This window comes from Scleropages formosus, chromosome 22 (genome assembly GCF_900964775.1).
Source record: "Scleropages formosus chromosome 22, fSclFor1.1, whole genome shotgun sequence".
NCBI classification, from domain to species: Eukaryota; Metazoa; Chordata; class Actinopteri; order Osteoglossiformes; family Osteoglossidae; genus Scleropages; species Scleropages formosus.
The window spans coordinates 16,781,398-16,793,793 of NC_041827.1; the positions used below are offsets into that span (position 1 = coordinate 16,781,398).

The 12,396-nt window shown below is 45.0% G+C and overlaps 1 protein-coding gene across 1 annotated transcript in view; it reads left to right on the forward strand.

Moving 5' to 3' along the window:
- The window catches only part of slmapa (sarcolemma associated protein a), a 42,992-nt gene that overhangs the window by 9,679 nt on the left and 20,917 nt on the right, over positions 1 to 12,396 (forward strand). The window contains exons 2-4 of the mRNA XM_018744626.2: positions 8,767 to 8,914; positions 9,855 to 9,927; positions 11,881 to 11,917. Coding sequence (XP_018600142.2) covers positions 8,767 to 8,914; positions 9,855 to 9,927; positions 11,881 to 11,917 — 258 coding nt within the window. The remainder of the gene's footprint in view (positions 1 to 8,766; positions 8,915 to 9,854; positions 9,928 to 11,880; positions 11,918 to 12,396) is intronic.

Below are 12,396 nucleotides of genomic sequence, written 5' to 3' on the forward strand. Positions count from 1 at the left end.
GAGTTCTATTTGTTATGAAAGGCTAAGGTTTGTACACACTGCTTAATGATGGAAACACTTAATTTTTTCATTTCCCCAGCTCGACATACGATTAATGCGTACTTAGTTAACACTTTTATCAAAGGTGACTGAAACACACTAAACAACCCACAGTCAGTGAAACATACAGCAGAACAATGCAACACACCTACACAGTCACATTCTAAGAAACCTTTTACATTTACATGTATTCATGTAGTTGACACTTTTCTCCAAAGCGACTTACAATGTTAAACTATTATACAGTTTTTACCCAGTTATACAGCTGATGCAAATTAGGGCAAGTATCGTGCTCATGGGTACTACAGCTGGAGGTGGGATTCGAACCTGCAACTGTTTTGGGTCCAAAGGCAGCAGCTGTAACCATTATTCTACCAGCTGCCCCTTTTCATGCACTGAACAGTGGAAATGATCCTCCATATACCTGACAGGTCCAGCAAAGAGAAATTTTTGGTAATGACCTTAGGCCAGTGTTTCTGTGGCTCACTGTTCTGTTTTATTACTGTTAATATTAAACTAAAACAAATTCCTAATGGCGGTACAGTTTTGCCATTGCTGTTTGTACTAGGTGAGGAAAGTTTGTGTGTGAGTGCACGCATGCTCCCTTCTGGCCCTCTTGCAGTAAACTCGACACACACACACACACACACACACACACACACACACCCTACCTCTCTCCATTTCAGGGCAGAAGGTTGTGTAGAGCTGCTCTCTTCCACTTGAAGGCGATTTGGAGTCTGGATCCTTCATCTCTAGTAGCGTTGACGAAGGTCCTTACCCTGAATTGATAGAGAGTAAAATTACCCAGCCCGTGTAAAGTCGCTTTAGAGAAAAGCATCAGCTAAATGAATAAATATACATGTATCCCAAACACCCTGAAGATGTCTTTCTTTCCACTGGCTCATTATCTGTTCTTCCAGGAAGAAAAAACTTTCATCAGGCTGGGACATTCTTTGACTGGCACCAAGCCATTGTCTTTTTTTTGTAAGGTGCCTGATTTTTAGCCGAATGATGTCACAATTTCTTAACGAAAAGTCCGAATCTGTGTAAAAAATGTGCATCTAGTTGTGCTACAGTGTAAAACTGTTAATGTGAGCACCATCCCCAGGGCTACTGTTCAGGTGGTCCTCGATTTACGATGGGGTTAAGTTGTGCAAAACCCATCGTGGGTCAAATATCGTAAGTCGAAAATGCATTTAATATACCTAACCTACCGAACATCATAGCCTAGCACACGTGATGACCATTACAGGCTTTCCGCCTTCATCCTGCGCAGTTATCTTCAGTTTATCCTCAGAAGTAATTTCCATCCTCCTCTTCTCACCAGTAGCAGGAGTCAGATGGGTGTTTCTGTAACATTATGGATGCAAAAATACAACGTAGATACAGGGGGTTATCTGTATAGCGACCACCTGGTAGACTGGGAGATGCAGATCACTTCCTGTGCCCAGCATCGCGAGGAAGTATCACACCACGTATCGCTTGCCCAGGGAATTAAAATCAAAATTCGAAGTACGGTTTCTACTGAATATCTTTTCCCAGCTCACCATCGTAAAGTCGAAAAAACTTAAGTCGAACCATCGTAAATCGGGGACCACCTCTCTTTGCACTTAGCTCAGTTAATGTCCCCCTTTAACTGCTCCTAATCAGACACATAAATGGAGCATAAACCAGGAGCATTGTGCGGTATCTGCATCTACCCCAATTCCAGCTGCACACTGCGGGCAACCTGTCCTCTGATTGTCCATTTAAATAGCATTACTGCAGCCGACAATCCTACCACAGGTGGATGTCAAGTTGGACTGCAACTATGAGTCTGGGTACCCCATTCCCACAATGCCTGGGTACCCCATTCCCACAATGCCTTGCACCTCACATAGTCATGTGGTACAACTTTCAGATGCAGGCCATTGTATCACTGGAACAAATGTCATTAGCTTGATCCAGATCTCACAGATGAGATGAATGAAAATGTGGACCAGTTAAGTGATATTAATAATTGCTGACCGGGTACGTGAAATACCGCATGTCTGGAGGCTTATGAGCGTGAAAGTGTTTCGGGTGTAGTGAATTTGTGCAAATCAGAGGGTTTGCTGGCTTTTAGGGTGTCCTCTGGAGGTCCTTCCAGGGATCCAGTAGTACACTTCCACTGAGCAGCTGCACTTCAGTGATGATTTCGATTGCGTGAAATAGCGTGACGCATTTATCTGATATCGGGTGTTTATTTACAGCTATCGCTGAAAGGAAGACGGAGCGAGAAGTTAAGAAAATGGTCGTGTAAGTGAGTGTTGTGCGTCTGTGGAAACCTTTGAGTGTAACGCCTGCCTCAGGTGGGGATTAATGTGTGGTTTTGTAGTCTGACCGAGTGATTAATGGCTGCTTGTTGGCAGGTCGGTGTATTTGCTGCTGCCGGTTCTGTTCATTCATGCGCCATTCCACCCTGGCCTTGCTGGACCGCGTTGGCCCAGGGCACCGCCTCAGGTAGGCAGGCAATGTTAGGCTTGCATTAGGTTGATGGTGTGTTTTGTGTCGGGTCGCGTAGCATTGGCGGTGTGAAAAGGTTTGCGCTTCGGTAAGAGGCCGACTCGGTGAGGACTGCGTGCGGTCTCAGCGAGCCGGTTATGCCAGTTTTCCTGCGTCATTCTGGCAGCGCGTCGGCATGTAATGCAAGCTTCGCGAGGAAGCGAGTACTTGTTTTCTCAGAACCACGACCTGTAGCTTCTTGCTGTAGCACGAAAAGGTGTTGTGACTGGGAGTGGAGGTACTAGTTTTTAGTTGAGCACAATGGGTATTTAGGCTACTTGGTAACTGCTCTCATACCCTGTTAGAAAATGAGTTTAGCTCAAAGCCTCTCGGGTGATGGCCTCGTTCTATTACGGTTCTTTTCCAAGGTGGATTATCAGGGATCAAGTGACAATGAGGAGCAGGTCAAATTGCGAATCGGAGTCTCAGGAGTACAGTTGTCTGGTAGGAGAAGGAAGATATTTGGGAGCAGCCAAAATGTCAGGCATAATTTCACCCTAGAAGTTCACAGACATTTGACCTTTACCCTCTACACCTTCCAGCAAATCCTTTTTGATGCCAAAAGGATTCCGCTCCTCATTCATTTCATTTTAAGCCTTGAACCCCCCCCGCCAATACACACACATACACTGGAGTTAAGAGGTAATGGAGCATAATCAGATTTTGTGTTCACTTGGCTGATTCTGATTTGTGGAATGACAGGTATGAGTGGTGTAGTACCGAAAGGTAAACTCGTATTGCTTACTGCAGGGTGTGCCTGTAGCGTTTGAGAATGTGGCACCTGGGTGTTTCGGCACACGTCACCTTTGACGGTGTGCAGGCGGCTGTTTGCTCTGGATAGTGAACCACAGAGCCCGCAGTGTGTGAGGTGGTGAGGTCAGGTGTGTCTCCTCCTTTTTCTTTTCCAATTGTACATCCTGAACAATGTTTATCAGTTCTTCTCAACTTCCAGGGGCAGTTGATGGCATAGTGATTAGGGGTGCTGCCTTTGAAGGTTGCAGGTTTGAATCTCACCTACTCCTGGAGTACCCTTGCGCAAGGTATTTACCCTAAATTGCTCTAGTAAAGTTACCCAGCTGTATAAATGGGTAAATAATTGTAAGTAGCTTAACATTGTAAGTCACGTTGGAGAAAAGCGTCCGCTAAATGAGCCACGTTATGTGGTGTAGGCACTTAGCTTTGCTGCTTTTTACTATTTGCGATCTCTCATTGCTTTGTTAAACTAAATGATTGGATAGTAAGTAACTTCATTTGTTGTTTCATGTGTTAATCATATGGCCTTCTCATTATAACTGCTGGTCCAGTACAGGGTCATGGTAATCCAGAGCCAGTCCTGGAAGCGTAGGGTGTGAGGCAGGTGTGGTGCATCTCGAGACAATGGAAAAACACTTCTCCACAATATGCGAGGCATCAATGGTATCCACTGTGCTGCTCTTCAGTCTTTGTTCTCTAGAACCTGCTGGACTGTTGCCCTCTAGAACCAGGAGCAGGATCACTGGTTTTGATTTATTACTTCAATAAAGTGTGATTGGACTCAGTTCTACTTTTATATACAATTCTGTTTTTCCTGCTAACCCTTAAGTATCTATCTGATCTTAAGTTGAACTATAAAGTAAGGATGTCACATTTTTGACAGGCCGCATATCACTGCGTTTTGACTTTACTGCGAGGCATATTCCCTCAAGTAGTTAGCCTTCTCATGCTTTTAAAAATAAAAAGTGACAAAGGTGTACAAATGTAAGCAGACCAGTTGAGCCAGTTTTAAATGAAAAGCTGCACTCAGGCCAAAGACACTATCCTGGATGTATTTCATAGACCCCTGAACTTTTTCAGTTCACCTGTGTTAGGCTCTCTGAGTCTTGACAGTGCCCATCACTCAGTGGGTGCTTGGAAGCTGAATCTTTTGATGCCACTTACTGGAGTATCATCCCTCGGTGCTGGTCATGGGTAATTCTTCAGTGGCGCTGCATGTATGCTGAGCTTGGGCTGCCATTGTGATTTATTACCCAACAGTCAGTGTCTCCTCAGTCCCTTGGGGGAAGCACAACTGGCTACCAGAACGTGCCATTTGAATTCAGCAGCACCAACTTCTGTACTCTGGAGCCAATGAGTAACTGGGAGGCAACGTGTTGCATCGGCAAGCGCTTTCGTTGCCTTATTGCCGCACAGATATCGCTGCTGCCATATTGAAGGAGCAACCTGTTGATAGTTCACACACATCTGTGCATTTTCTTTTGTCGGCATTAAGTTCTGTGCACATTATTTTTTTGTGGTCATAAAAAGCCAAAGGTTCCATTCAAGTTTATAATCTTTGATGTATGACAATGATTTTTAAGAATGATTAGGAAAATCCATTTGAAATTATCTTAGTTCATGCTTTTCTCCAGTGCAACATAGTGTTAAGCAGCCTATGGTTTTTTTTTTTACCATTTAACTGGGTAATTTTTCTCTTACTGGAGCCACTTAGGGTAGTCTTGTACAGATACCACAGCAGGAGGTGGGATTTGAACCTGCAACCTCTGAGTCCAAAGGTGAGCGCTCTAACCATAACACGTCTTGTTGCATCTATCCATTTTGATGGTAACCCGTTGTTGGCCTTTAACTGTAACGCCGCATCGACTCGTGTCCCGAGTGTATTGCTGACTGTAACAACAGAGTCTAGAGCTCATCATACACGTGGCTCTGCTTAATAGTAGGTCTGGAAGCTGACAGAGCTGCAGCAGGATGTAGGCTCCTTGAAGATCCCTTCCAAGTACTAAGGTGGTGTTTGTGGACGCACCTCTCTCTACAGTCAATGATTTGCCTGTGGCAGCTCTCTGCAACCTGACAGCTGTGCTGTACATGGCACCTTTTTTTAGGGTTTGACTGTACCATCCAGCAAAGTGCCTCTCTAACATTGTTTCCTTCAGTTTACCTAGTTAACTGCGTGACTGCAATCAAACTTCTGCTGGGTATGGTTTCTAGAGTGCGAAGGTGGATGTCTGAGTTATTTCAGACCAGTCATACTGATGTGTATGGTGTGAAGATGTTTATTCCATCCTGTGGCTCATTAGATGATATCAGGCTTATATTTACATTTGCTCATTTAGCAGACACTTCTCCAAAGAGAAGTACAACTCAGATTGTAGACAAGTGCATAAGTAACAGACAGTGATAGTCGTTATCAATAAATACTTGTTTCTGATACCACTGTGTTGCTTCTCATCTCTCAAGTAGCCACCTGTAGAAGTTATATTTAAATTGCAAATACATAGTACACAATCATAGCTGATGTGTTGGACTCGTGATACTTTCAGGGGATCACAAGAGAAGTGCCTCTGAAAGGCATGTGGTCTGTACTCTGAGACCCTTATTTAATGCTGGGATGGATTCAGCAGCTCTGAGGTACAAAAAGGAATTTGTTCCACTTAGTTGGGGCCAATACTGAGAACTGATGAAATAATTGACAGTATTTTCGCTCTGTGTTCTTATTATGCAGTGGTGCTGTATATTAAATGTAGTAGTGGTGTTTTTTGAGCTGCTTGCACTTTTTAATTTTTATATTTTGCAAAAAAAAATGACCAAATAGAGCTAATTTCATTATGAGCATGCATAACCTATTGAGGACCGGCAACTTCTGCTTTAGAAGAAAGTTTAAAAGGCTACTTGAACCTACACACACAAGCATCTTTGAAACCTCTTGATGTTCATGATGTGGCATCGTTTGTCTGCATCCATGATGAGGACTGAGATTGCAGCCCTAAATGCAGACTTGTGCCAGGCAGTGAGACTCTCTTGCTCATTTGAGATCCTGACTACCCACGTATGTGTTTGCATGGTTTGTGACATCAGCCTCTGCACCGCTGGACTGGTCTACACAGGGACCTTGTTTTGATGAAGCAGAGTTGGCATTTGTCTCTTATAACCTATATGTAAACAAGAGTTTATTGGTGTTCTACTGTGTACGTGCTGTGTTCCATGTGTGTGAGTGAGTGACAGTGTGTTCCACTGATGTATGGATGAGTGACCTATTGTAAGTAGTGTATCTAGCAGTGTAAGTCACCACAGTGAATAAGGTGTGTGGACTGATAACACTACAAAGAGTTCTTTGGAAGCCGCTTTGGAGAAAAGGGTTTTCTAAATAAATAAATGTAATGCAAATGTCTGCTGACCTGTTTCACTGTATAATGAAGCAAGCAAATCATGTAATATTATTTGCCTAGCTATGAAATAATAAGCAATGCTAGAGCAAGTTAAATATGATGATTTTAGTGTAATTTTCTCTTATTTTAATATCTGGCGGTGTAGTTCATAGGGAGTACTACAGCTGGTCCAGTGCTGTACAATGCTCCCAGCTTTGGTCAAAGCCTGAAATGTGTGTCCCCCCCCCCCCCCCCCCCCCCCCCTCCTTTTCATTTTTAATGGTGTTTGAGTTTTGTGGCTAGAAATCTCTGCAGTGTTTGTGGATGCACCATGAGAAGTACAGTCAAACTTGGCACATTTTAGAGATGGTGGAAACACTCAAAATAAGACAGCGCAGTTAACTTTTACACTTCACATGTCAATGGATAACCGGGTTTAGGTCACTGTGGACAGTTGGTCCAGTCATCACGGAGGCAAATATTTTGCTGAAATTTACAGTTGGACTGCTGCTGTCATTAGTCAAGTTTATTATTCATTAACTTTGCTTTGAAGAGAAGCAACTCATCCCCTGCTTTTAACAGCTCAGTTGATTTTACTGTATCAGTTCAGGGTAAGTACCATAATCAAGGATGTTGAAGTGGGAGCAGAGATTGAAACCTATGGCCTTGAAGTGCAGTATGGCGGCTGTAATGACTACATCCCCGAATGAATGTCCTCTACATTCTAGATGACGGCCTTGTTTTGATGGCTCAGACAGCGTTGTCTTGTGGGTGCTGTCAGTCAGTGGATGCCAGTGCTTATACAAACCCAGAGCTTAGACAAGCATGTTGTTAGGACGCATTCATCATCGTCGACTCTTGATAACCAAATATGGCTTGCGGGCTCACAGTATGTACTTCAGAAACAGTGTGAGGAAACCAGAGCACCTGGAGAAAGACCATGTGAACATATGGAAAATGTAAATTCTTCAGAGACTGAGTCAGCCAAACGCAAGCCTAAATCCTTAACCCTGGAGGTGCAAAGCACCAGCGCTACCCACTTAGCCACTCTGCCACCCAACGTGCTTTCCTTATGAACCAAATTCTCTTAAGAATCTGGAAGTGATATATGATAAGATGAGTGAAATGGCTGTTGGGTACAGCAGTAACTTCATTAAGTTATAAACCACTATCCCAGTGAACTGCTGACAAGGGTTCTTTCCCTAAGGGTCAAGTACATGAAGAAACTACTTACTGTTGTTCTAAACAAACCACATTGAACCATTTGCACATGGCTTGTAAGCCATAGAGCTGCTGGGTGGCTGATTTTGTGTGTGTGTGTGTGTGTGTGTGTGTGTGTGTGTGAAGTCTTCTCACAGCTGTTTCTGATACATGTACTGCTGCTGCAGATGTTTGTACTTTCCCCAGGGATTCTGTGTCCTCCCAGCTGATTGCGCCCATGTGTTGGTGTCTTACCTCCTCATGCTCCACTCTGCTCTTTGGACACAGGACCCTTTCACTTCAGTCAGCAGTTAATACAGATCAGTAACTTTCTGGTGCCACTGTTTCACCCACTTGTCCGTTGTTTAATGATCATTGCTGTCATAACTTGTTAGTGTTGGAACTGGGAGATGAGAGTAGGTTTCATCCTTCTGTCAAATTTGAACCTTGTATTAGGGCACAAGGCTGCTAATGAGGCTGAAAATGACTGCTATTTAGTTTTTTTTTTTTTTTTTTTTTTTTTTTTTTTTTTTAAATTAGCAGTGTTTGAAAATCAGTTTTTCATGCATTGACGTTTTCAGCTTTGTAAGAACCAAAAAGTAGTGTAGTACTTGTAGAACTTTTGTAGTAGCGCAATGAACTGCATTTGGGTCTCTAAAACCACCAAAAGAAAGGTCCAGGGTGTGGCACTGTGGGGGTCCTCCTCCTGCACCCATGAGAATGGTGCAATGGCCTCAGTGTAATGTGCAGCTGTGTGCTGGAAACACTGTGCAATCACACACAGCTCTGTGTTGCTCTTACAAGAGCTCTAAAAACATAAGACTGGAGTTTGTTGAGCCTCCACATAATCCTCAGTGTTGTTTTTCTCTCTTTCTCTCCCCAGTTCTATCTCCAGGACACCAAAAGCAGCAATGGCACCTTCATCAACAGCCAACGACTGAGCCGGGGGTCCGAGGAGAGCCCCCCCTGCGAGGTTCTCTCTGGTGACATCATCCAGTTTGGTGTGGACGTAACGGAAAACACCCGCAAAGGTGCGCAATGCAGAGCAGAGGATAGGTGTGCCTGCTTGAAAACAGGTCTTACAGCATTTTACCACTGCTTTCACCTGTCAGCCCATGCCGGTTTCGTTCTGTTTAATTTTTCGTTACTGAATGGTTTGGGGGTAGTTGTATTTCTTCATTAGGGTAGCATGCGGTTGTATTCCCCCATTTTAGTGTGAAATGGCACCTCCAGTTTATGAATCAGCCTTTTTTGATACAAGGATTTCCACAGCGGTTTTACACATTACAAGCATGTGTGAGGATAATGACAAAAGCTGCTCTTGCTGTCATGAAAGAATTTTTCATATTGTCAGAATTGTTTCAGCTGTGTTCTGCTCTGCCGAGTCCCGTGGTGGGAAGCTCATTGCTGCTGTTGATGGTGTTAAAGGGCTTTTCTCTACTCCTCTGAATGTAGAAGTCACAGTGAGAGTCTCTTGGCAGAAAGAAAAGCTGTGGTTATGGCTCGCGGGTCAGGGAATGTTGCAATGACATGCTGGTTAAAGGGATGTTTTTTGTGAGCGACAGTTGCACGTGAGCAGATGCTGATCTCCAGCTGGGCGTGTGGCGGCGTGTGAGGGAAAGATTCAAGGGTGGCAAGGTGCTCTGGCGGAAACGCCATGGAGATGCCTCCTTGGTACAGTGGCAAGGCTTCATCTGTCAGGCCTTTTAAAGTTTGTGTAGTGAAATGTCAAATGACGGCCTTTTTGAGACACCAGACCGTTTCAGTGGGAAGTTGCATGTTGTGGCCAAGATAAGTGTGATGTAAAGAAATGCTTTGAAGTGTTAGGTATAAGTGAGGCAGCTAACTGTATCTGTCTTGCTGATAAAGATGAGGATTGCACTTGGAAATGTCTCATTTGCATGGTGACCATGTGCTGGCTTCCTGCGGCTTGAGGACTCATCCTTGCCTTTTTCTTTTGCTTTTTGCCAGTCACCCATGGATGCATAGTGTCAACCATCAAGCTCTTCCTGCCAGATGGGATGGAAGCTCGACGACGATCAGAGTAAGGACCCCTCTTTCTTTGTGCTTTCTTCTACTGGACACAGACTTACGGGTAAAGGATGCTAAGTGTTAACGGGGAGGAATCCTTACAACAGGCTACAGACCGGGAGTGTCAGTTTTCCTGTGGTCTGCGTGCTGTGAACAGCATTCTCCTCATCCTGCACTGCAACACGCCCACTCTGTTAATCAGATCCACTGCTCAATTCTGGCCCTGTGCTTTGCTTGGAGGCTGACCAAGGTCATGTTAGCCCTGCTAGACTGATGCAGGATGGTGTCGGTGGAGTGCAGGCTGACTCTCGCCTGTCTGTGACTGCCATTAGTTTACTCGCTTTCACTCCTCACATGTCTCTCACTTGGGAAAGCAAAGCATTTATAGCAGAGAAGTTGTCTGTAGGTCAGTTTTGAGATGCACTTCAGCAGCAGTTGGCAGCAACAGTCTGTCCAGCGGAAATGCAGAACGTTGGAATGTGGTTCCGCTCATGTTCCTTCAGTGGTGCTGTGCACTGGTTGCTGTTTTGCATGGAGCGGCCCTGTCAAAGCCACTCTCCAGGCAGGATGGTGTGTGACTCATGCAAGGTTTATGTAAACGCGCCATGATCGCTGCCTTTTGCCCGAGGCCCGACGAGCCCAGACCGGACCAGAACAGCACATCATGTGAGAGCCGATGAGGGCGAGGTTGATGTTCACCGTGCGTCTCCTAACATGACTGCATGGTGTTCTTCCTAAGCAGCGAGCTAAAACCTTCAGCCCCTGCGTGTCTTCCCTAAACACCCCACAGGTAACCCTCCTGCGGTGTTTCGGAAAGGCAATTTACATATGCAGGTATGCAGGTGAAACTCTGCTTCCCCACCGTATGAGGTCAGTGGATGGATTGTGACACTGCTGTACCCGGAAGAAGACCCGAGCAGGTGTTAAACAGGACAAGATCAGAGGGTTTGGTAGTCTGGTGTTTATTTTGGCACCTTTTTCAGTTTTCCTGCATTTTTAGCAAAATGGAGGTACAGGAGGACATGAAGAGGACTTGTACTTTGGGGAGACTGACCGGCTTGTTCTCCTGTTCTCGATTTTCTGGTTGGAGAAAGAAAAGTGCCATTTTCGTGTGCACGGTGAAACACTCTGTTTGGCAGCGCACACAGTCTACTCTCTTAGTTTGTGAGTCTGTAAGCCAGGTGTGTGAATGGGGAAGAGTCCTTGATAGGCGGTTCACCGTGGAGCACGTCTGTTTTGTGGGAAACTCGTTTCTGTGTTTCACCACCTATTTCTCAAGTTGCATACTTTACCCTGTTTTTGATGGTTACACTGGGTAAACTGGTCGGTCGCGGCTTCTGCAATGCATGCATTGCGCCATGCCATTACCTGGATTGGAATCACAGCCCTGGGGGGCAGGTTTTCTATCCTACATCCATCCATTATGAACATTTGTCTGGTGCAGCTTCACTGTGGTCTGGAGTCTGTTCCAGAAGTACAGGGTGTGAGGCAGGGATGCAGCCTGCCTGGGACAGAAGTCTATCACAGGGCAATCTCTCTCACATGCATACGCACACAGCCGGCATTTTAGAGTCACCAGTCCACCTGAAACGCATATCTTTGGACTGTGTGAGGAAACCCACATGAACATGGGGAGAGCATGCAAACTGCACACACAGTAAGCCTGATTTGAACCCACAGCTGTGAGGACCTGTGATGCACCGGTGCTACCTGCTTTTCTATTATGCCATCCATGGGTGTTTTCAGTTCTGCGGAAATAAATATATGAATTAATAAATATGCAGGTTGCAGCCCTTGTGCAGGGAAACGGCCTCAAACACACAGGAAGTGGTGCAAGGCAGCCTCAGGCACTTCTGCATTTATACTGTTATAGGTCTTTACAAGTTTATCCCTTCGAAAGCCCCTTTCTTGTCTGTGTGTGCACTAATTTTGTTTTTCGTTTTTTTTTCTTCCCTCTCCCCTCTAGGGTCATTCAAGCACCATTACCACTTCCTATTGATAAGGTAAGTGAATGATTCGTGTGTGTTTGTTCACGGCGAGGCCACAGGTGAAGGTGCTCGGTGTGGTGGCTCTCTAGGCAGTAATACTGCTGTTCTGTTTCACCAGCTCCATTGAATATTTATTTAATTTTATGTGGAGCCCCCCCCAGTATATCTCTGTTTAGCTGTTTCTTCTACATTGTTGGGGCCACTCAGGGTTAGCATGCTCACTGCTGAGTGCTCTTGTGTACTTAAGTAACTGCTTCTTTCTAATCTGCTTGTTTGTCTTGGGTTTCCTGGCAGCTCAATCCAGATACATCCCTGTTACGCATCTGCCATGGCCCCTGTGCTGTTTATTGTGCATCATGAGTTCAAGTGTGTTTATGTGACAGTGGCCTGTGTCTCGGAACTAGCAGATGTACTGTTATCAAAAGTGGTTTTGTTCTTCCCTCCTGGGCGCTGGAGGATGACACCCTGTGTGTGTTTCATCCTGAGGTACAACT